The 24,003-nt window shown below is 44.9% G+C and overlaps 1 protein-coding gene and 1 long non-coding RNA gene across 3 annotated transcripts in view; one reads left to right on the forward strand and one right to left on the reverse strand.

The window, feature by feature from the left end:
- PROX1 (prospero homeobox 1) overlaps positions 1 to 19,657 on the reverse strand; it is a 52,446-nt gene extending 32,789 nt beyond the window's left edge. Inside the window, exons 1-4 of the mRNA XM_070397252.1 lie at positions 19,500 to 19,657; positions 19,253 to 19,359; positions 9,536 to 11,327; positions 2,029 to 2,136 (exon numbers count right to left, since the gene is read on the reverse strand). Coding sequence (XP_070253353.1) covers positions 2,029 to 2,136; positions 9,536 to 11,260 — 1,833 coding nt within the window. The 5' untranslated portion in view covers positions 11,261 to 11,327; positions 19,253 to 19,359; positions 19,500 to 19,657. The remainder of the gene's footprint in view (positions 1 to 2,028; positions 2,137 to 9,535; positions 11,328 to 19,252; positions 19,360 to 19,499) is intronic.
- Positions 1 to 24,003, forward strand: part of LOC138996243 (uncharacterized) — a 251,841-nt gene that overhangs the window by 200,268 nt on the left and 27,570 nt on the right. The window lies entirely within an intron of this gene.

Genomic DNA, 24,003 nt, shown 5'->3' on the forward strand with positions numbered 1-24,003 from the left:
GGTGCACGCGCGCACGTGCGCGCACACACACACACACACACACACACACACATACACATGTTTCTAATATTTACATCTACTGTTGGGTAGTGTTGCTGGCTCAGACTGGTTGCTGCTTCCTACCCTTGGGTGTCTGTATTGCAATGGTAGGTGAGTGCTCCCTATGCATGCAGTTTCTAAAGCTCTTTAGCCTCCTTTTGGATGAAAGGTACCATATAAATAATATAAGGTAGTGTCATGAATATATCACAATATTGAAAATCATCGGGCTAAAAGGAGTGAAGGAGGTCACATGGACACACTCATACACACACACATGCATGTGTGCACACTAACACTTTTCCCTTCTAGAACTAAAGTGTTGGGATGATTCTCTGGAAGAACTCTGCCAGATTCCACTAGGCTCTAGAACAGTGGTTCTCAACCTTCTGGCCCTTTAAATACAGTTCCTCATGTTGTGACCCAACCATAAAATTAGTGTTGTTGCTACTTCATAACTGTAATGTTACTATTGTTATGAATCACAATGTAAATATCTGATATGCAGGATGGTCTTAGGCGACCCCTGTGAAACGGTCTGTCGACAGCCAAAGGGGTCGCGACCCACAGGTTGAGAACCGCTGCTCTAGAAGCTGGTTGGTCCTCAACCGGCTGATAAATTCCCTTTCACCTGTCTGTTAAGATGGTCCCCCACTAAGTCCGAACCCTTTTCCTGGCCTACTGTGTCACTCAGCCTCTTTTTGTGCGCTGGATGATTCCTATTCAGCCGTGTAAGTAATTCCTATTACTGCCTTTCTCTGCCTTCCCCATCCTGCCCAGTTTGTTGGCACTGACTGAGGAGAAACATGCCTTCCACTTAAGGAGCTCGGCCAGGGAAGGAGAAAGATAAAAGCCTGAAGTTGATACACAACTCAAAGCAAACAGGAGGGAAAACAGAACTTTTCTTATAAGGCCAAATAAAACATCAGTGAAGGAAACTGAAATGAGTTGGCCTGCAAAAGGGGGCCAATGAAGCAACGTGGGCATCGGGCACAAAACACTATGCAGAGAGGAGTGGGGAGGAATGAGCATATTTTGGCTGCTCGAGAATTCTCGCCATGGCAGAAATAAGAACTTGTACATATGGGGGTGGGAAGGGGGGGGGGGGGGGAAGCACCCAACCCTAATAAACTAATCTCAGCTAATGTAATGTTTAGCAAGATCCTTGGATAATGATACCATGCGTGCCATTATCATCATCAAAACCCAATCTATGTTTTAAAAAGTTACAGATGATTAACACAACATCAAGTTGATGCAAACAATTACTTAACCCCCTCCCCCCCGCCCACACACACACACAAACACACACAAACACACACACAGAACCAGGAGGTCCCCATATTCTGTAGAATGAGGGAGGCTGCAGCTGTAGGGCCGACAGCTTTCATATCCTCATTTGAATAATGTGTCCTGAATCTGTCACTTTATTCATTCTCCTTATGCTCAGTGTACTCTACATCAACAACAAATTAAGTTGTAAATAAGAGACAATCATCACTTTTGTTTTTAAGCAGCTACTGCATAGAGAATTTCAATGTACGCTCCTTTTCGGCGGGGGGCAGGGGAGTAAAGAGGTGCTAGAGTTTGCTTTCAAAAGCACAAATATGGGGAAACAGAAATAAAACAGAAACAGTCGACTGTTGCTGAGGGGAGGGGAAAAAAAACACCCCCTGAAGCACATCCATTCAGTACCAGCTGAAATTTCTTCCAAGAAGTTACTAAGACATATAAAGACAGAGGCGAAGTTTCCCCGACTACCATGGAAACCATGTGACTTATTAACACCAGTCCTGTGGTCTTCATGTGCAGGGGGGCAGCTTTGCCTGGCCCAGCTTTAGACAGAAGGACAAGTGCATTAAATCAACACAACACAGGTGTGTCAATGAACTGATTCCACACTCAGCTCCGTTAACTCCCAGAAGCTCAAATCATGATAACATGCACAGAAATTGGGGGGGAAAAATGAGTAACACAGAGCGTCCCTACCTTTACATCGGAGAAGTAGGTCTTCAGCATGTTGGAGCTGGGGTAACGGGTATAAAAGAACATGAGCTTTGCTTTTTTCAAGTGATTGGGTGACAATCCTTCCTGCATGTAGGATGCAATTGGTTAAGGAAAATATTGCTTTAAACACAGGGACCGGTCACCTCCCACCCCCGGGGAGTCTGGAGGCCCACCACGCAGCCGCGGAATCCATCCCCGACTTGCTGCCGCTTGCTCCAACTGCCTATCACAAATTGCCAAATGTCGCGGCGAGGATGCACAATTCAGTTGCAGAATCTTGGCTACTTTGTGGTGAGGGTGGCAAAACAGAGCCCCTCTCTCTATACGTTCACTTGTTGCTAAGGAGACAAATGCACCCAACACGTGCTACACAACTCTTATCATGAGAGTTTTTTTTTCTTCTTCACAATTATGGTTCTGTTTATTCTTCTCTCCGCACTCTGCCGTTTACATCAAATTATTACCCTAACGTGCATGAAAACACAAAAGGCATTTATTTTGAACAGTTAGGCAAGCTTCGCATTTTACCTTTCAGCGCTAATGTAATGGAGCATCTTCACTCACTTTCTTCCTATCTTATTATTGTATCCTTTTAATTGTTCCCTTTTAAATAATAGCTAAATTTGGGAAGGGGTCCTTTTGGCACAGAGAGAATGAGGAGAGGGAGTGTCGCTTTTGTTAAAGCAACGATCCAAGACCAAGTACAATTTGCCTCTCCCGGATTTGTAGTTAACTCCTTGGAGAGTAGCGCAGTGGTTGGGGCTAACAAATCAATAACGGTGGGTTAGCGGATCAATAAATGGCCACTTACCCCAAATAAGAAGGCCTACTTATCTGGAAACATCATTACCTTTTAGATCTGTAAACAGCAGCAACTAAAACAGTTCCCGAGAGAATGTGAGGCTAACCATAACAATCCAGGCTTCCTGGTTCTCGCCCAGAGTCTTGGCACAACTCCGCACACTCGGAGCTGGGGCGGCCCTGGTCACATCTGTGCCGCAGCCTGGCCCTGCCATTTCCTCAGCAAATTAATGGCTTTATAATTTATCAGAAATGAAGATGCACGTGGAGAAAATCAATGTGGTCCCCCACAAGGTCAATTAAGGGTCCTTCCTAGAAACTTCTCTAAGGATTTTTCTCTTAAAAGAGAGTCTGGTAAAAATTAGGAAAAAAGAAAATGTGCGTGCGTGTGTGCGTGTGCGTGTGCGTGTGCGTGTGCGTGTGTGTGAGAGAGAGAGAGAGAGAGAGAGAGAGAGAGAGTTTTCCTACCCAACAGAAATTTCACACCTTATGCAAAAAAGGTCAAATACGCACAGATAGTTAGGAAAGGGAAAGGTTTCCAAATGACCTCCCTCAAGCACAGCGTGAGCAATCTTTCAGAACAGAGGGAAACCAGAAAGTTACTACTACAGAAGCAGACTCAAATTAATATTGATAAGCTCTTGACTACTTCTAACAGGGTGTTTAGCCAAATATTCTGCTGAGAAGGTGATTAGCATTCCCTTTAATATCATGCAAATTGTGCGAAAGATCACCTTGGTTGGTAAACAGAAGAGTTAAATATTGGGCTTTATTTTGCTCCACTGAAAATAAACACCGAAGCAAGAAATTTTGATTTTTAGATCTGTAAGCCAAAGCAGCTTAACTGAACTTGTGTTTTTGTTGGAGATCCTTAATGATTACAAAGACGATAATTTATGACTGACATACTTTTTGTGCCAAGGAGAGAGCTGAAAGGCCCTCCAGTAACCTCCATTAGACAGATAGAGAAGACTAAAGGAGCACAGCCTACTTCAGGGCCATCTGTCCAGATGGATAAGTGAAATAATAGTTGCAAGCTGTCTCCTATTGCCTCACGATAAGAGTTTTAGGCGAGTCCAAACTTCAACAAACATTCTCAGATCTGGGTTCTAATCTTTTTTTTCCCCAGACAGTTACATTAAAACAACCTCGAACATTTAACTCTTAGTGGGGGAAAAGCCCCAAATCTTTCACAGTGCGGCCTCATACAAAACAAATTGTTTTGCTGTGGTTCCCAGATGGTTAGCGAGCCACGGAAACTTCCCGAAGCTTTCCACACATTTGTATTTTTGCTAAAAGATGGTTTCGTTCTTTTTAAAAGACAAGCCAACTCCCATCTTATTTTGATGGGGACGCAGAGGCTTTTTATTTCATGAAAAAAAAAATTATTCTGATTTGATTTCTCAAGTCTGTTTTTGCTTTGAAACGCTTCCTGTTGGTAATACTTGGAATTGATCGGTTGAAATGGAACACAGAATAAATCTCTCTCTCGCCCATCGTGTAATTGAGATAAAATTCCCATAAAATAGATGTTTCTAATAAACTATTAAAAATAGCTAATGAAACCTTTAAAAGCCAACAGTTAGATAATCCTTTTTTTGCCTCCTCAAAATAAATCTGAACTGACCAATTGGTTAATTTCCCTTTTAAGTGCTTGTGCTGAAGAGCAACTGTTCTTCCAAGAAAGCACTAGCTGTTTCCAGGATACTTACACACGCACAATGACTCATGATGGAATAGATTCAGTAAACATACAGCTGTACTGAACACGAGCTAAGCTCCATTCAAGGCCAGGAAAGAAAATGAGCACAAATAAATATTAAGGAGGTAAAGGGGGGGCAGGGGAAGGGGGGATGGAACGCAAACAAGATCTGTCCAGGCAGCTCATGTGGCTTTGCCTCAATTCTCTTAGCCATAGCTTTGTGAAGACAGATGACATTCAATTCTATGTGTAATGCAAAATAGACAATAACTGCTGAAACTTGAGACAGCTGCCAGGTGTAAAAAAAAAAAAAAAAGAAAAGAAAAAGGGGAAAAAGAAAAGATGATAAATCCATAAATTAATGAAAGACATCTGCTGGGGAATATAAAAGATCAGAGAAGTAGAGTGCTACAGCTGAATCTAAAGCGGTGTTCAAACAACCTGAGAATGTGTGTTGTCTGTTTACCAAGCACAATATAACCTTACCTACACGCAGCAGCGGGAGGAGCAGCGGAGGCAGCAAAAAGGCAAATGGGAGAATAATAGGTTGTGGAGGCAGGAGGAAGAAAATTCTCTTTTTCCAGTTGCACTCTGAATTGTGGCTAGAGATTTTACAAGCTGCATGTCCAACCAAACGGATTGGGACTGCTTACCTACGTTTTCTAAACCTCCTAGGAACCCAAAGAATTTCAGCTTCCTCCTTCTGCTCTGACTTGCAATATTTCTGACACTGGCCCCCCGGGAAACGTGAAACGGGGAGCAAAGATCTAAACGGTCTCACTTGGTGACAGTGATAGAGCAATGAAGCTGTTGCTTCTCTAAGAAGCTCAACATAACCGGGGGATGAATATTTTTTTCATTTTACTTCACAATGGCAGGGCATGTTTCCCTATAGCGAAAATAACTATAACCAAAATTTACTATGGTCCCATAAGGCTTCAAAACATGTAAAAGATCAACTTCTATGGATTATTTCACATCTTGGAAATTCATTTTTAATCCATCTTTTCCAGTTAGACTTTAATTTCAACCTATTAAACAATGTTCCTTTCGAAACTTCTTCAAGTATTGTTAACATTCTCCCTAAAAGTCCAGCAGGGACAGCTGGGCCCGCACAGAGAATGGGTGTGTCTTCACCTGCACGTCTTAAAGGCTTATGATCCTCCTGGGCTTTAATTGGGTGCATGCAAATGTTTGAGGCCTCAACAAGGCTATTTTTCTTGAGATGCAAAGAGGATGAATGACAAGGAACACCACGGAGGAAAACAATTGGCTGGCTGTTTCTTTTGGAATTTGAATAAAACTTAGTATTTGATTAAAGAGATTCATTTGCAAAGATACTGAACACATTTTTTATGCCCAAGACGTGAGCAGGTGCACTGACATTCAGTTGAACATGCACACGTTCACCATTTCCTTTCTGTTAGAAGGAAGAACAAGGTACTGTTCTCCCTCCTAGAACACATGTGCTTAATGTGCTGAACTTAAGTGGATTTCTCTGGTAAGCTGGTGTTCTCAGTAGTTCTTGTCTGAGCTACTTTGTTCAGAGAAACAGATGATGCCCTTTTGAGTAGGAAATAATTGTTCCTTAAGAAATTGTTCATCACAACTTGGAAACCGGTGAACTAAAAATAAAAACATAATGAGGACGATTATTGTGGTACCATTTCATCTCATTGCTACTGACCTTTTCAACATGAGTAACTACAGGTTCAAATATGTGCTTACATCCATACAACTGAAGTAAGACACCATTCAGTGTGATTCCTAGAGATTTCTTTAAACTAAATGCTTGCGAATTTTGCCTACACACAGAGGAAGAACTCGCTTCCATGCAAGGATGAAGAGAGGAGAAAAGTGGGTCCAGTTTCCCAACAAACATGCAGATTCTCACTGGCTTCAGAATTATGTGGACTATAGAAAAGGTTGCTTGCCTGGCCAGTGTTGCTCAGTGGTTGAGCATTGACCTATGAACCAGGAGGTCAAGGGTTCGATTCCCAGTCAGGGCACATACCCAGGTTGCAGGCTCAATCCCAGTGTGTGTGTGGGGGGGGGGGGGGGGAGGGGGGTGCAGGAGGCAGCTTATCAGTGATTCTCTCTTATCATGGATGTTTCTATCTCTCTCTCTCCCTCTCCCTTCCTCTCTGATATCAGTAAAAATATATTAAAAAGAAAAGGTTGCTTGCCTATCTTCTTCCTAAGAAATAATGCATCAATGAGATAAATGGTTAAAAGGGCGATGTGGTAGAGGGGAAAGAGAAAGAGGCAGAGGGTAGAAAGCTAGAAGATGGGAAATGTAATCATTACTTGCAACAAGTGGTCCAATTATTTAGCTACACGAGAGAAACACCTCCAGGTAAAGCAACTAACATTTCCTATGAACACAGGTGTTTCCGAACCACCATCGTTCAACAGAACCTTATATTGGTAGGAGAGAGGAGAAGTTATTCATCTGAAGAAAAAGCAACTATATTCTCTTTAAAGCCTTTGATACGCGTAGAAATAAAAGGAACTTCTTTCCATTCAAATCCTTAAAACTCCTCAGGAGATTTAGAGAGAGTGAGACAATGAGCATGGCCAACGCTTAAAGCAATCAAAAATATTTTTTTTCTAGAAGACCCAACTTATTTAAAAAAAAACAAAAACAAAAGCAGAAAATTATCTGGTTATAAATGAAAAGTCTAATTAAAAAAAAACAAACCACCATAAACAGGCATCTTGAGTTAAAGAGTTTAATATGGACTTTACAAGACTTTGAAACCTGGATTCAAATATTCACCAAAATAGGCATGTCCCTTTCTGGGGGGTGTGTGTGTGTGTGTGTGTGTGTGTGTTTCAGAGACAGAGAGAGAGAACCCACCATCACTACTATTGGCTTCAAATGAACTAGAGGATCTCTGAAGCGATGGGGTCTAGCTTTGGACAGTAGCCTGGTATGAACTTTGGAAGATGCTCTTCCTACAAGGGGTAAAAAAAAAAAGAAAAAAAGAAAATTCCAGTCCTTGTGTCTTCTTATGTTGCCTTTCTCATCACCAGTAGCTATAATCCAATCATTCTGATTGTTTATTGCCTGGTATTGTGCTTGGCACAGCTTTGATTCCTTACCAAAGGGTTCGATTTTAAGTCTTTGAATGGTAGAAGTTAAATCTGAAACCAAAGACTCAGTTTCTATTTATAAAGCTAGGTCCTCAACATCTTTCTCTTGCTTTCTCTCACGACATGATTCTCTCCTTCCTCACCATGGAAAGAGGCTCTGTTAACTGCCCAAGTGGGTCTCCTACTAGTGGCTCCCACTCACCTTATCAGAAATCTTCCCCAGTATCCTAAGATTTAGCTGGAAGGACGACCTTCACTGCCTGAGAAAACACATTTCCACCAGAGCTGGGACTTTGCACTCAAGTGGCAGCCTCTTGAGTGGGTTTACATACTAAAATGTCAATTTCTAGTCATCAAGACAATTGCTCAAAATCCTTAATTTAGCAACAGCCAACTTTATTGCTAAATTTTATATCCATATGGCAATTTATTATAAGAGAAACATGCCTGACCTGCCCCCCAAAGCTACTAGTCTACAACCCCAGAACACCCATGACCACAAGATTCTTAAGAATTTACTGCAAGGACCAATTTACAGAGAGAGAGAGAAAAAAATCATCAATTAAAAATAGCCAGAGTGCAGGACAGAACCAATAAAATATATAACTGGCATCTCTACATCAAAGTCAGGTTCAAAATAAAAAGAGTCATAAAAAGAGCCATTTTTAAGTCGAATACAGCTTGAGTTTTATATTTAATTGTGCTCTCTCGCTTTCCAAAATAATTTGCTTTGTGTATGTTAGGACAAAAGATTTCTGTGTATGGCTGAACAGAGGTTAATCATGCATGGGAGGCAGCTGCACCAGCCCCAAAGAACAGACCCGTCGGAATAAATCAGTACCTATGTATTTCCTTTAAAAAACCACGTCTCACTTCAGGATTAAAGGGAGAATCCACCTCCCCTCCCACATCCCTCTTCCTCCCACCAGCACAGTGCTCTTCATCAGACTGAATCAAGCCTTCTTTAAAGGGCCCAGGAGCCTGTTCAGGGCTTCAAGGGAGAATTCTTATGGCATCTGGGATCTGAAACTGACTTTTCACTCCATTATGAAACTTACCATCTCCTAAAAATTGTATCTCTGATAGAATTCAAAATCACAATGAGATATTTTTCTATCTCTGATTTTACTCTTTAAAAAAAAAAAAAAGGGTAGCCCAGCTGGTTTGGCTCAGCGGATAGAGCGTCGGCCTGCGGACTATAGGGTCCCAGGTCAAGGGCACATGCCAGGGTTGCGGGCTCGAGCCCCAGTAGGGGGCATGCAGGAGGCAGCCAATCAATGATTCTCTCTCATCATTGATGTTTCTATCTCTCCCCTCTCCCTTCCTCTCTGAAATCAATAAAAATATATTTAAGCTCAGCAGGTATGGCTCAGTGGTTAAGCAGGAGGTCATGATTCAATTCCCAGTCAGGGCACATGCCCTGGTTGCAGGCTCGATGCCCAGTGTGGGGTGTGTAGGAGGCAGCTGATCGATGGCTATCTCTCATCATTGCTGTTTCTATCTCTCCCTTCCTCTCCGAAATCAATAAAAATATCAAAATAAATAAGTAAATTTGATTTAAAATAAATAAGTAAAAAATTTTTAAAAGGGTAGGAAGAGAATACAGGAAGAACAGCAGAAAGACACTGCTGATAATGCATATATTAAATACCAGCTCTTTGGGGCAGTTCACAACTTGTAAAAATTGCAAAGATGTTGGTTTAATGGGGAGGTTTTGTGCCATTAGAAGTGCCAGAGGCCTGTTGATAAAAGCATATTACTTTGAGTAACAGGAAAGATTGAATTCTTAACAAGATGCTAACCTACGTTATTCTACATATGCTGTAAACCTGACCCTTTGGGAAGCCCTTGTTTTGTTTGGTTTTCCTTGAGGGGAAAATAAAAGGATATTGCACTTCCCGAATAAGGTGAGATTTCGGACATGTCTTGAAGATCGCCACACTCGGACTTGATGAGGGACAAGGAGAGCCCTTCCGCCGTGCTGGGTGGGTGTGCTGGTGAACAAGGGTGGTGGCTCAGATGGTGGGATGACATCTTGGTCCTCAGACTCGTCGTCTCCCTGGTTAAGTCCAAGGATTCAGGAGACACTCTGTCTTTTCCCGAGAAGGAGCCAGAGGGAGCACCTAATGGACCCTGAAATGGGTAGGCCATCAAGGGCAGGGGGAAGGGGTGGCGGAAGGTGGATGTGGTGAAGCCTGCAGTGGCAGAGAGAGGTGACTGGTGCAGGGGCTGGTGGTGGCCACCGGTGGGAGGGCCGGAGGCAGACTGGTCAGATGAGTTTTTGCGGACCACCAGGGGCAGCGCTTCTGTCTGGTCTGTGGAACTGGGCATCTGCACGTTGCCAAAGGTGTCCAGGGGGTTCGGAATGATGACGTCGCCAAAGCACTGCAGGCGTTGGTTGGCGGTGTGGAAATTGTGGTTTTCCCCGTTGACTGCGAATCTGGCCTGGGGGATCTGGAGAGGGGGGAAGACCTGAGGAACCTGGCGGGAGGGTTTGGCCGAAAAGACTTTGACCACAGTGTCCACAACTTGCGACATGGCAGAGTTCAGTTCCTGTTTCAAGGTCTCGGCCAAATGTTTGCCTTCTGGTTGTAAGGAGTTTGGCCCGTGGTCTCTCTCTTTGTTGTTGCCTTCTCGCTTGGGCTTGTTTTCAGCCATTTCCTGCTCCCTGATCAGGGCTCGGGCTCGGTCAATGAACTGTCCTGGGTCGAGCTCGCACATCTCATTGTCTGACCTCCCTACGGAGTCCTGGGCCCGGGCATCCAGCATCTCCGAGCGCATGCTGTCTTCAGACAGGTTACCATCTTCATCATTTTCAGAATCAGTGCTGTCATAGATTTGGTAGAACTTTTCCTGCAGCTGGCGCAGCTGTTTCTGCATGTCCTCCAGCTGCTGTTTCAGCTGTCGGCGCTCCTCTCGCTTCTGTTCTTTTCGGGCTGAAACCAGCTGCTGGAAACTCTGTTGCTGCTGCTGGGGCAGCTTCTGCTTGCGTTTGTTTTCTCTGTAACTTTCTCGGGGACTCACAGACTGCGGGGCCATCTCTCTTTCATTTTCATTGCCCCTTAACGCCACACTGGGGGAATGGCTCATACCCCGAATGATATTCTCAACCCGGGCGCGCTTTGCTCTCAGGTGCTCATCACATAAGCGATCCATATCAAACTGGCTCATAGTAGGCCTGCCAAAGGGGGAAAGACACTCTGGAGGGCTATCTCTTGAAGAGTTGCTGCATATATCCTCCTGATGTACTTCGGAGCCTGTGCTAGAGAGACCGCTGGCTTGGAAACTGGGCTCCGTGCCACCATTTTTGTTCATGTTATTTTTCAACAGCTGGGAAATTATGGTTGCTCCTGGAAAAGGCATCATGGCATCTTCATACGAGTTCGCCCTCTTCAGCAGCTTGCGGAGCACATTTGACTTCTCCCCATCTGCATGCTGCACCACTGAATACTCAACATCCTGCTCGGAACCTTGGGGATTCATGGCACTAAAAAACGTGGCTCTCGCCTTAGCAAAAAATGCAGATGCTGTCCCTACCGTCCTTTTCACTCCAATGTCAACTCTTCTCCTCTTGGTCTGCCGGCTTAAGAGGGCTGTGCTGTCATGGTCAGGCATCACTGGGCAGTTATTGTGCCATCTTCAAAAGCTCATCAGCTGGGCACAGCTCAAGAATCCCGGGACCCTGGCCAACAGAACAAAAGGACTGATGAATCATTTTCTTTAAATTTCTCCAAATTTCCTGACCTCAATCCTGAATCAAATACAAAATGCATAGGCTCTGGGATTTATGGCACATTACAATTATTGCAATTTATTATGCACTCTGCTTGAAATGAAACATTTTTAAATATTTCTGCTCCACTGGTTTAAGATGGATTAAGATTAAAAAAAAAAAAAAAAAAAAAAGCAAAAACTGCTTAAGCACCAGTAATATGATTCTCTTTCACAAATGCCTAAAATGATACTGTTTATCGTCAGAAGAAATAGTAGATTATAAGTACACAGCCTCTGACAACCAATTGATTAAATTTTGGGCATTCAGATTCACATTACAAAAGAAGATGAAAGTGGGCTATACTTAAGAAATAGGATTAAATTTTGTGGCTGTGTGAAATTGGGATGCAAAATTCCATTTCTGCATTAAAATTATTGTGATTTTTAAGGCTATGAAAAGAACACTAAAGTAAATGCAAATATTTAAAACACACCCTTTATTACCAAATTTTAAAATATTTTTGTCAAATGTGAAATGAAATGAGTAGAGCGCCATCAGCATCTTTCCAACATAAATGGTCAATTTCACATTGAAATCACTGCAGAAATACTCCTATTACAAGTCTGCTTATTTAGCATAGAGATGCATTTTTATTAGTAAAATCACTTTTGAAGATGGTATCTTTTGGGTTTTTTAATGTAAGTATGAGACTATTTATAAATTTTCATGATGCCCTTCTGATTACTTAAATTATTATCAAGTCGAACTCACTGCAAAAGAACGTCGTTGTTACATTTTAGAAATCAATAAATTGAATTAGGCAAGGATAAATATATCTTCAGGACTAGTTTTCTTCTGTTAAAATCTGCCACAATAATACTTCCCATGCTTAAAGAAACTCTTTAACATACACCACTTGTGAATCTTATTTCATATGCTGGATTTAAGAAAAAACACACAGAAATATATTTAAGATAAAAAAAAAAGATGTATAAAGAAGAAAGAAAATAACATCACTCCAATATATGTGAGAAAGGAAATACCTTCTCTGCATTCGAACTTCCATTGTTTCTTAGGAACACAACGTAAAAAAGAGAAGATCCCTCCTTGCCTTTTATAAAAGGTAGTTGACATATTTTGTGACTTACTAACTAGTGATGCTAACCCCAAATCTGGCATAAATGTAAGATGTCACATCTTTTTTTGCTTACAATTAACATTTTATGGAGAAAATGAGAATATTTTTTTCACCCAGGGTTGATCTAATATTAAACTTCACGTTTGCTTAACAGAGCACATCTTCACAATAACAGGGTCCATTGCCAAAGGCAGCGTGCGGAGTGCTTGGAACCGCTCCCATCTCTTTCGGTTCACCTGTGAAAACATCTACGTGCTCCCTAGGACTGCATCTGTGGCTAGTTTTAAAGAATGACTATCCATGCAAATAGGCATGATTTCAGCATGAAATAGCCTGTAAAAATCAAGAAAATGCTCAATGCTTAGATGGCAGCATGTATTTTTTTTTTTTTTTAAAGCGAGAAAGATTTCATCATGCAGACCTGGCTTCTGGTTTCTGTATGAAGCTACAACATTTTAAAAGAGCCTGCTTTAGAATATCGTGAAAGCAGTATGATGCCTCTTCATAAATGTGTGTGTATACATATATGTGTTTATGTATATAAATACGTATATACACATACATATTTGTGTGGCTGAGAATAAAATACTTTTTATATGCCTCAAGATAAAATATCCTGAATTTAGCATGGAAACAAGCCTTAATAACTTCAATATTGAGTTCAATGTCAAATTTGGAATAATCGGACTCCTCACACATTACTAATAAAATTGGTTTCAGAAATACAAAGATGCAATGACAGGTCTCTCACTAACACGTTAGATCTGATAAATCCGGTGGAGCTGTCAGGTGGGAGGAAAAAGGAGGACTGAGACAAACAAGAAAAAAGATGAATTATTTCTCAGGAAGACTTGCATATGGAGGGAGAGGTCTTTTCTGCATGCAGACCAGCTTTGTAAAAGTAGAGCTCATTGCCATTATTTTTAAAAATTTACTTCTTTTCTTTTTGTGTGCAAATCCTTTTCTCTTTAACATCACCTGAAAAGCACACGGATCTCCAATCAACACACGGACCCAACTTTCTGCAGTGTTTTTCTCCCTGTTCACCTTCACACCCCAACGGGATTTTGCCCCTCCCTATCCTTGCTCTGGGAAGAGCACCTCTGCACCAGAGGCTCAGAAGTGACACGCTGTGTAAGAGATGAGCACAAGGTCATCCCCAGGCATCCTTCCTTTCCCAGCTGCCATTTACCTCGGAGTCAACTGCACTTCCTCTCCTCGAGCCTAGGTCTCAACAGCTGCACCCCTGCCTCATGCCAGAGCCCAGAGGAGGGCTGTGCTTTTCCTAAGGTGGCAAGAAATGATATTCTCGTCTTCAGTAGAGAAGAGTGGTAAACATGCTTGTTGGATCTTTTAAGGAAAAGCTAACCTGTAACTTCCTCCAAATTCACCAAACTACTCTTTTTTTTTTTTTTTTTCATTTCTCTTTCAGCCGGTCAGCATTTTTAGACTAAGTAATGATCCGTTTCTGTTGTGTGCTAAGAGAATTTAATTACTTTTAGGTCCTGTTGTACGATACCCAGCTGAGATATAATAAATAGGATGAAACAAATGGTAAAAATTATATAATCGCGCAAGACAAGGGATTATATTAATAGAGGAAATATGTCTCTCCATATAGCTTGGACCTAAACTTAGAAATAATTGTACTAGTGCATTTTAGGTTTATAACCTATGGAGGCTATGGGCAAGATTAAATAATTATAACTAGTTGATACAGTATTTTACTAGCATAACGTTTCATAAACAGGATATGTATATATATATATATATATATATACACACACACACACACACACACACACATTTACCACATAAGAAACACAGTTAAATGAGCATAATGTAAATTAAATCACTTGAAAATACTTTCAAAGCACTTCTACGACTTCCCAATTCAGAATTTAGAGAATGCTATAGAATGACTTTATCACTGATATTGTCCTATCCATTAATATTTTTTAAAAGTCCTTTATTTTTCAACATATGTACTAAGCCACGATGTTTCCGCTACAATTATTATTGATTCTTGTGTGTGGGATGTACCGTTAAGTCGGCTCCAACTCTTGGAGACCCTATGAATGAGTGATGACCGAAATGGCCAGTCCTCAACAGCCCTGCACAGCTTCTGTAGACTCCTGCCTATGGCTTCTTTTATGGAGCTAATCCATCTCATGTTTGGTCTTCCTCTTTTCCTGCTACCTTCTATTTTCCCCAGCATTATTGTCATCTTGTATTTTAATTTTAACATTAATCTTAAGTTTAACCAGGCAACCTGAAACCTCCTGTTCAGCAGGGGTGAACATAAGTATCAGCCAGTATGCAGAATATTACTGATGTTGAATTTGAACGCAAATGTATTATTGATTAGATATACATAATCTACTCCTGTAAACTCTCCTCTTTAATTAAGGTGAACGTCTATAGAGAAGATTTTTCACTATTAAATATTTTTGTTGTACCATTTGGCACAAATGCTCTAAGAATTCCTATGCAACGGATATCTTAGCATAGCAGATTCCTTCTAGTAAGATATAAGAATAAATATCCAGGTATAATCAGGTCTGATTTTAATTACTCCAAAAGATTCTTAATTAAAATTGGAGTGATCTGACATTCTATTTAACATAATCCTAAGGAAGCTGATGACTTAATGTTAGCAGAGAAGAATTTTCTGTGAAGAATTTCTAAGGAACACTCTAGTGTGAAGTAGAAAGTGGTAAAGTGCTCTGACTTTAATCAAGAACTTATTTTGGGGGAGGGGGGTGCAACTTTTATGCTTCTACCTGGAGTCCTTATTCTGGACAAAGACGTGTTTCATTACAGTAATTATCCAGATAGTTCAGACAAATCTCTTATGAGGCAGGGGAATTTTAAGGTTGGCATGGTTTCCTGTTTGGATTCTTTAGATTATCTGTCTTCGTTGATAAAAAAATTTTTTTAAGAAATTGCTCAAGCTTACACTTTGCTTCTTTTAGAAAACAACCTTTGAATGGGCCCTTCATCTACTTGGATCAACCTGGTTATGAAATTTCAAATGGAATATCATTAATAAATTAATCTGGGAATCAGTAATTCAAAGGGGGGAAAATCTGATGATTTGATTTAGGTAGCTTCCGCCTTCCCCCAAATCTCTAAGCTGTCCCTTCACTGTCCCCTTCATTTTTGCTAATTAGCAACTTTTCCTTTGGAGGTGTTTCTACCTACTAGCAGGTTAAGAAAACCTTTTATGTTTATTCTGAAGAACTCACTTGATGTAAGTTAATATTCCAATGAACTGAGATTGCATTGTCAAAACCTTATATCAGATTTTAAAATTTCCTCTCATCATAGAGTTCTCAAATCATAACCATTTCATTTAAAATTCCTCCATTCTATCAAAAATTCCATACATTTTTCACCAGCAAAGTGAACACAGAACATTTTCTGAGACATGCCTAAAATATTTATTTCTACTTATTTAAAGAGTAATAATTCACTGAGTTAGTAAATCAGAGTGAGAAGTAATCTCAAGAAAAGACACATTTTTTTCTTTCTGTTGAAATTTAAAATACTCTAAATGTCCTCTGAAGCTTTAGAATACACTTGGCAATAAGATTTGAGAAATTCCTTGTGTATATGTCCTTTCCAATTTATACAGGTACTTAATGAGAATCCTATAACAACATAGCATGCACAATCCATCTTCATATTATGAAATCAGTAACATTTTTATAATTTCCTGAACCTAAAAAATTTCTTATATAATAAGTTGCAAATGCAAGATAATTCCCGAAATGATACAAGAAATTCAGGGGAAAAGGCCTATTTGCACTTTGAACAAATAAACAGCCAACCTGGCAGCTACCTTATGTTTTAAGATCGCAAGTGCCACTTGCAGAGGGCCGATGCTAGGAAATGAATAAAGTGGGAACAAAGATGCATGTTATGTATGCGTGACTTTTTCCCCACAAGGTGGTGATTAAACTAAACAGAATTCTGCATAATGGACACATAAAAATATCAATAAGTGCCAAGCACAGATAACCCCTATTAAAAATAAGCAGAACATATCCATAGAGGACATTTTAATTATGAAAGAACTTCAAAACCACCAAGGAAAGTATTGGAGGGAAACTTTGATGTTTAAGTCTAAAGAATAAATGGCACACATTATCTCATTTTCATGAAACAATGAGCATCGCCCAAGCAACAAAACCAACAGAAACCATCCACCATCCAACCTAATCCTATGCAACTCAAGTAGTAACCTGTGTAAAGAAAAAAATGTAAAGATCAAGTATTAAGAATCCAGATACAGTGCTTACATTGAATTCTCAACATCTTCCCTCACGCATTAAGCCACAGTCCTTACCTTCGTCTGTGTTACCATTACATAAACATAGCCATGTTATGTTTCATGGACAGGTTAACCCAAATACACCCCTTTGACTTCCTCACCACGTACAGCCCATTTCATTTCGAAAATACTCAGAAGTTCTTGTAAGGAACTCTTCATAGAACTGACTGCCCGCATCTTGCATCCAACAGAAAAGCAGTTACCTCTCACGTACTTGAGATTTCCCTTCCCCATCAAAGTAATAACTAGGACATCTGGCACATGTCTGGTACAATGACAGGCTCATTCTACTTTATGAGAATATTTAACATATGACTTGAAAGAGTTCATGCACATACCTATTCTTTCTGGGCAGAGAGAAAGCACACTGAAAAGATAAGCTTTCACAACAGTAACACTTCCAAACTGACTTTGGTATTCTTGGCAGTTACACACATCACCCACGGCTGTCCAAAACACACACACACAAAAGACAGCTCCCACCCCCTCCCTCCACAGACCTGGGAGACAGACATACACTGGACGGAAGCGAAGGGAAAGTCAATCTCCCTCCACCTGCTGCCTGAAGTGGGGGTACTTTCAGCCGCCTGGCAGACAGAAGCCTGAGACACAGCCTCAGCAGCCGCCTGCCAACATCCTTAAGAAAAATAAACACACACACACACACACACACACACACACACAAACGTGTCCCCTACCCCCAACCAAAGAACTCACATGGCAAGGGCTCAAAACATAACAACAGCCCATTCCCATTAGCCTGGACAATCCTATTAACCAGGGCAACCATAAATTCATAAATCTCTACAACCCCGGGGCACGCATTGTGGTCTGGAACTGCACAGACACACACAGACACAGAGGAAATTTGCACCTGTCTTTCTTGACATAACACACCTGTCAGGCCCTGCTCATGCGCATTCTGCTAATAGACCTCTGCCTACCTAGTTTAGGAAAGGGATTTTTTTTTTTATGGGAGGGTATAGGTGGAAGAGGAGAGAGAGAGAGAGAGAGAGAGAGAGAGAGAGAGGAACAAGAGAAGAAACTTCCAGCCTTGACTTTGAGAGAAGGCCATCCTGTACTTGGTCTGTTTTTATAAGCTCAAGGAGACAACACAGACCTTCTTGGAAAAATTAAAACAAGCAGGTGAGTTCCCAGCCTCCCCCCAGGCGGAGTCAGGTTCTGGACTGCCAAGAACAGCAGCAGTGTCACACTCCTACCTGCCTCCTTGGGCTATTTAAGACGACCGCCTACACCTGCCTTCTCCTTTTCTCCATCGGCCTGGAGGACTCCACTAAGAGCTGAAAGGGGGCGGGAGACCTCCAGTCTCTCAAAACCTACTCCCCCATCCCAAACCCACACTCTCCAGCGGCGTTCAGCTTTAGCAGGAGGAGTAACTGGCCGGCACAGCACTGCAACCAACAACTCGCTAAACTGGACTTTGGGTGATGTCTCCCCTGAAACCCGCCGCCCACCCTCAGACCCCCCCACCCTGCCGCCCCCTCCCTGTCTGTTCAGGCAAGATAGCAGCTCTTCCCGCCCCTCCTCACTCTTCTTCCCACTAACAATTACCCCCACTCTCCTTTCCTTCCACCCCAGTCCTCCAAACTGGGGCAAAACCGTAGGTACCACCCAGCCAGGACGCGATCCCAGCGGCCCAACACCACCGGCTGCCAGCGATGACTGTGAGAGTCTGGGCCTCGCGAGTCCGCTGCCCAAGAACACCCCCCCACCCGAGCGCGATCTGGGGGTCCTCCCGCGGCGCTGGGGCACCCATCCCTCTGCCCCACGACCCCTCCAGGCTCCCGGGGCGGCCTGACCCCACTCAGCTTGACCTACCCCGGGTTTCCTGGAGCTCAGGAGAGGGGGGCGCCGCGCTCATTGCCCGGGACCATCTCTCCACCGCTCCAACCCCGATTGCAACATTTCGGCTCCCACGGCGCTGGGAGAGGAAAGTAACAGAGCGCCCCCTCTGCCTTCTCCCCGCCTCCCTGCTCCCTGGCCCTCCGCCGGGGTTAAAAAGGAGAAGTGAAAGGTATGCAAATGACAAGCAAATTGGAAGAGCCTGGAAGAAAGGCAGCTCTAATAAAGTAGACAAAGAGAAGGGACGTGGGGGCTGGCCCAGGAGTTTTCACCGGGGACACGGGAAGGATGCGGCTCGGCGGAAAGCGGGGATCCGGACGAACAAAAAGCGACCCCATGTTCCCCCCGGGGCCCTCTCTCCAGAGAAGCGAGGGCGAGAGAAAGAGGAAAGGAAGCGGGCGCCCCCGCGCACCCCAGCCCAGGACACAAAAGGTGACAAGATCAGCGCCAAGTCCAGCACTGCCAGCCTCCCCCCACCATCGCCACCGCCACCGCCAACCCCGGCCACCAGCGGGAAAGAGAAAGAAATAAAAGCCGAGCGAGCGGATCACTTACTCTTCGGAACTGGGGAGAGCGGAGCGCGGAGTTCCACGGAGGCTCCTGCTCAGAAACCGTGTTCCAGGCGGTTTTCTTCTGGTTCATTTAAATAACACCATTTTCTCCTGGGGGGAGGGAAAAAAAAAAAGATGTTGACACGCGTCTAAGTCCGGGGAGTCTCTCTTTTCTTCCCATTGAAGAACAAGCCAGCACAAGTGGCTCTGGAAAAGGGGAGGGGACTGGCGAGGGGACAGGAGGTACTTACGCGGTGCCGAGCGCAGGGGGACCGCGCCGCGCTGTGTCTGCGCCCCCGCCGGCCAGAGGACAGCGCGCGCTCGCGCCCGGGGAGCTCTTGCGGGCGGTGAATAGAATAACTGGACCAGGGACGGTGAGTGTGCGACAGCGAGCCAGTGATGGGGCGAGTGGGAGAGGGGCGAGCGAGCAGAGAGGGTGGGGAGGGGGGAAGAGAGAGCGAGAGGAGAAGAAAAGAGAAGAGAGGAGAAGAGCGAAGGGAGCCGAAGAGAAGAGCAGGGGGAAGGCGCGGAGCCCAGCGGAGCGGGCGGACTCGGCGAGGCTCCCGGCGCCTCCGCTCGCCCGGCTGCACGGGTGTCTGACTCCCGAGCGCTCCCTCCGCTGAGGGCTGCGCTCCACAACAAGATTTACTTTAAGACACAGCTGAAGGAAACAGGAAGACTGCACGTCACAGTCTGACTGACGTACCCGGCCCCGACACCCAATCGCGAGGCGCCTTCGGATGCAAGGGGGGATAGCCAGGCAAGAGAACTTGGGAGGAAAAAAAATAGATCCAAGGGGTGGGGGCGAAGGGCTGGGAAAAGAGGAGGGGAGAGGGGCCCCCGCGCTCCTCCTCCCCCGCCTCCACCCCAGGCCTCTACCCCCACCCCCACCCACCCGTGCCCCGCCGCTGCTGCGGGGCCACTGGCCAGCCGCGCCGGGGCCGGGGCGAGCCGTCTGCGGGCGCGATGCACCGCGGGCGAGGGCGCGAGCGGCGCTCCGCTCACTCCGGCTCTTCCAGGACGCAGGTCCTCTTTTTTACCACCCCCTTCACTTCACAGAGACAGCCCCGGGAGTTCGCCCAGTGCTCCCCGGACTTGGGTGAAGGAAGGCACGGAAAAGTACCCTGCCTGGAGAAAAGTGTGGTTGCTTTTTTTTATTAAGAGGTTGGGGTGGTATAGGAGGAGGGAGTGCGGGTCCTTAAATCATTCCACTTTTAAAATGATTATAGGTAGTCTCAAGAATACAGGCCACTCGCAGAATTTTAAAGGGCAGGTGGACACTAACATACAGGTGGGTTTGGGATTAAATGATAGATGCCAGAGGTTTTCCACTCCGGCTCCGATGCATCTGCTATCAGAAGACCAGCATTGGCCGAATCCCAGTCAACCTCTCGTCAAAATGATCACGAACAATCCTTGCCCTTGGTCGCCTCCGACAACGTTATTTGGATGGCAGGCGCGGTAGCCTTAAAGAAAATGTTAACATTATCTCAAAGTTACCCCTCAGTCACTCACCCCAGAATAACCAAAGAGATGGGCGTCAAACACCATTCACATCATCCCGAAGCCCGGGTGACAAACTTTAAAATGCATTAGGTAAGAAAATTCAAACGCTTAAGTATCGGGCTTCAACATAAAGCCATAGAAAATTCACTTCATTTGGCCATATCTGGGGTGAACAATAACCAGCGAGCTTGCTTTAGATAACGTGGCTCTTAAAGAGCTCCTTGGGTTTGCAAGTTACAAACGCTGAGGAGGGAGCCTTCAGCCCTGCCGCTAGGACATCTCTTTCTCCCGGCAGGCACAGTAAATGGCTTTTAAGGAAGCAACCGAGTTTATGACGTTAAGGTCCTAAAAATGATAAGATTTGCAAGGGCTGCAAAGCAGAAACCTTCATACTTAGTTGATCAGACACTCATTTTCTTAGGTAGGATGGGGGCAAGAATTCTTTGTGTCCCTCAAACTTAATCTGATCAAAGGTTGAATCATGTTGCATCCTGACAACAGGGTGTTTATGAGGTGTGTTACAAGTACGCAGGGAACACTACCATCAACTTCTGCAAACACACATACACACACACACACACTCACACACCTCTCCTAGGACAGTTACCATTTCAGCCTCAAATTCATCCAACTGTGAGGAAGTATTCTCTTTGAATAATAGCAATGATACTATGTCCAACCCTATGCCCTATAGGAAACTTTTGGCATTGGATTCAAACACTGAAGAGAAGAAAAAAAAAATCAGGCTGTCCAGGTTAGGTGTCCAGGACAAGAAAGGAGACTTGCTTGAGCATCCCCAGCCTTCATTTCTTCCCTTTCGAAGCCCTCAGCCACGCCCTGTGCCCCATTACTGAAACGACGACACAGACATGCACAAACACACCAATCACACTTGCGTGATAGGCTACTGTATCAAGTTTTCTAATGGAGATGTGACATTTTAGGCTGGGAATAGAAGTAATCTACCAGCATGCCCATTAAATGCAGTATGGAATGATGTTTCTATTGGTTGGGTCCTTTCGAGGTAAGCGGGTGTCTTGAGCAGGAAAATTTGGATCGAGGATATTGTTTTTCTTCTTTTTCCTCCTGTTATTTTTTTTTTTTAAGCATCCCAGTGTACACGTATGTTAGTAACAGCCAGCCCGTACATAACCTGGTAGGAGTAAAGGATACATACCCTCACCGTCAACCCATATGCTCAGTTTGACATTTAAAAAGGAAGAGGGCAGGGAAGGAGGACTGAGAGAAGAGGGAAGAAGGGAAGCTGAGAGGGAAAAGATTCAGACTCTGGAAGGAATCGCCCCCAAGTTCATGTCCATTGCACCTAGCGCTCCGATATACCTTTTGCACACGCCACACGCGGGAACTAACGGCGGGAAAAGTTTCCTTCGAGCCTTAGTACTTGTCTCACTCCCCGAGTCGAAGTCGGGGTAACCCAATGGGCAAACGAGGAAGCGCCCCCACCCCTCGCCTGTGCGGCCCGAGGCTCGCGGCTCGCTCCGCTCGGCAGGGCAGCGGCGGTTCGCAGCCCGCCTTGGGGCGCAGGAGCTGATGGTTGAAATAGAAGCGCGCGACACTGGGCGGGCGGGCGAGCGAGCTCGGGTCCGCAGCCCGGCTCCGTGAGCGGCGTACCGGGGCCCGGCAGGTCCCCTACGGTCGGGGCGACGTACCAGCCAGGTTCCTGGCCAACCTCTCCCGCCGGAGCTGCGGCTCTCTCCCAGGTCTCGCGCCGCCCTGGAGCGAGGCGTGAGGCCGGAGGCCCCTATCTGCTGCGACTCCCGGTTTGCTTTCTGATAGGGGAGAAGCGATCCGTCAGCCCGGAGACGACCAGTCGCCTAGAGAATGGGCTCCATCTGCGAAGAAACCAGCGGCCAAACCTAGGGGTCAGTCCCTTCCCCCGCCCTGCTGCCAACACAACCCGTCACTTAAAAGTTACCCCGAATTCGGACCAGTCTTCCAACCAACCCCATCCCTGCAGGCTGCGTGTACGTGTATCGGAAGGGTGATCTGTGGGTTCTCACTCAAACTCGCAGTAATCACTTGTGCATCTGGTTCTGGGTTAAACACACTTCGCCTTGATATTTCCTCCGTGTTATTCCTCCCCCCCTCCCCCTGTTCTTTCTTAAAGCCGTAGGTGGGGGGGGGGAGGGTCCCAGAGAAGACTGCATTTAAAGTAATTTAAAACCTTGCAAACAGCTGTCATCAGATCCTACACAAACCAATTCTGGCAATTTCCACCAGGTCCAGTTGAGAAACGGACCGTGGGCGTGGATTTCAGGCGAAGATGCTGGAGATCCTGCCCAGACTCTCACACACACACACACACACACACACACACACACACACACACCACCATCCACCACCCAGGAGAGGGGAAGAGAAAGAAAGAAAAACCAACTCCGGGCAGGCCTGCTCCAAGCCGTCCAGAGGCAGACCGACTGACCTCCCTATTCTCGCCGGGCTCGCTCCCAGTGTGACCCCCAAGCCCAACCTGAATTTGTTCTGAGTGTCTGAATGGGGGGGGGGGGAAAGTGAAATGCCACAAGATCAGCAGCAATAGCAGCTGCGCGTTTCCCTCCTGGGAACCCCACTGCTTCGAAGCCTCCCGAATGGTGTTTGTTTAACCAACAGCTCTCAAAGTAAACAGGCGGATCACTCCGAAGAAGGTGAAATATACAACCCTGACTAGAATGTTGGGTCCGGGTGCTGGCAGAAAAAAAGTAATTTTTAAAAACAATACAGTCCCCCCCCCCCTCCCCAATAATAGCCCACCACAAAGAGCTCAAAAGGACCCGTCATTTTATCATAAAAGTATCAATTCATTGAAAGGATTCATTGCTATAAAGTTAAGTTACCTCGAAGCAGATCACTCCTCCCCCACAAACACAGCCCTCCCGCGGGGCGAGGGGGGCGGTGGTCGGGGTCTGAGGGGGCAAACTACGACTCGATTTCAGGGAAGTGGGCAGCAGCAATCAAAGGAAGGTGCGTTCCCTGCCCGCGAGAGGAGGCTGGGAGCTCTGGGCCGCCAGCCCTGGCTTTGCCTCAGGCACCGAACTTTCCAATATCAAGATATTAACAGATGGTGGTGAGCACATGGAGGGCTGTTACTTACATAATCCAGCCACTCGGCCGGCCGCGCAGAGCCCGGCGAGGCGCCCGCCAGGCCGCTCGCGCGCCTTGCGAGGGGTGCTGTTGAGCCCCGAAATAACTTGCCTTGCTCCCACCCACACCGGGCCCTTTGAGGGCTCG

This window comes from Myotis yumanensis, unplaced genomic scaffold (assembly GCF_028538775.1).
Source record: "Myotis yumanensis isolate MYYU_CA2020_CCGP unplaced genomic scaffold, mMyoYum1.0.hap1 SCAF_17, whole genome shotgun sequence".
In the NCBI taxonomy this organism is placed as follows: Eukaryota; Metazoa; Chordata; class Mammalia; order Chiroptera; family Vespertilionidae; genus Myotis; species Myotis yumanensis.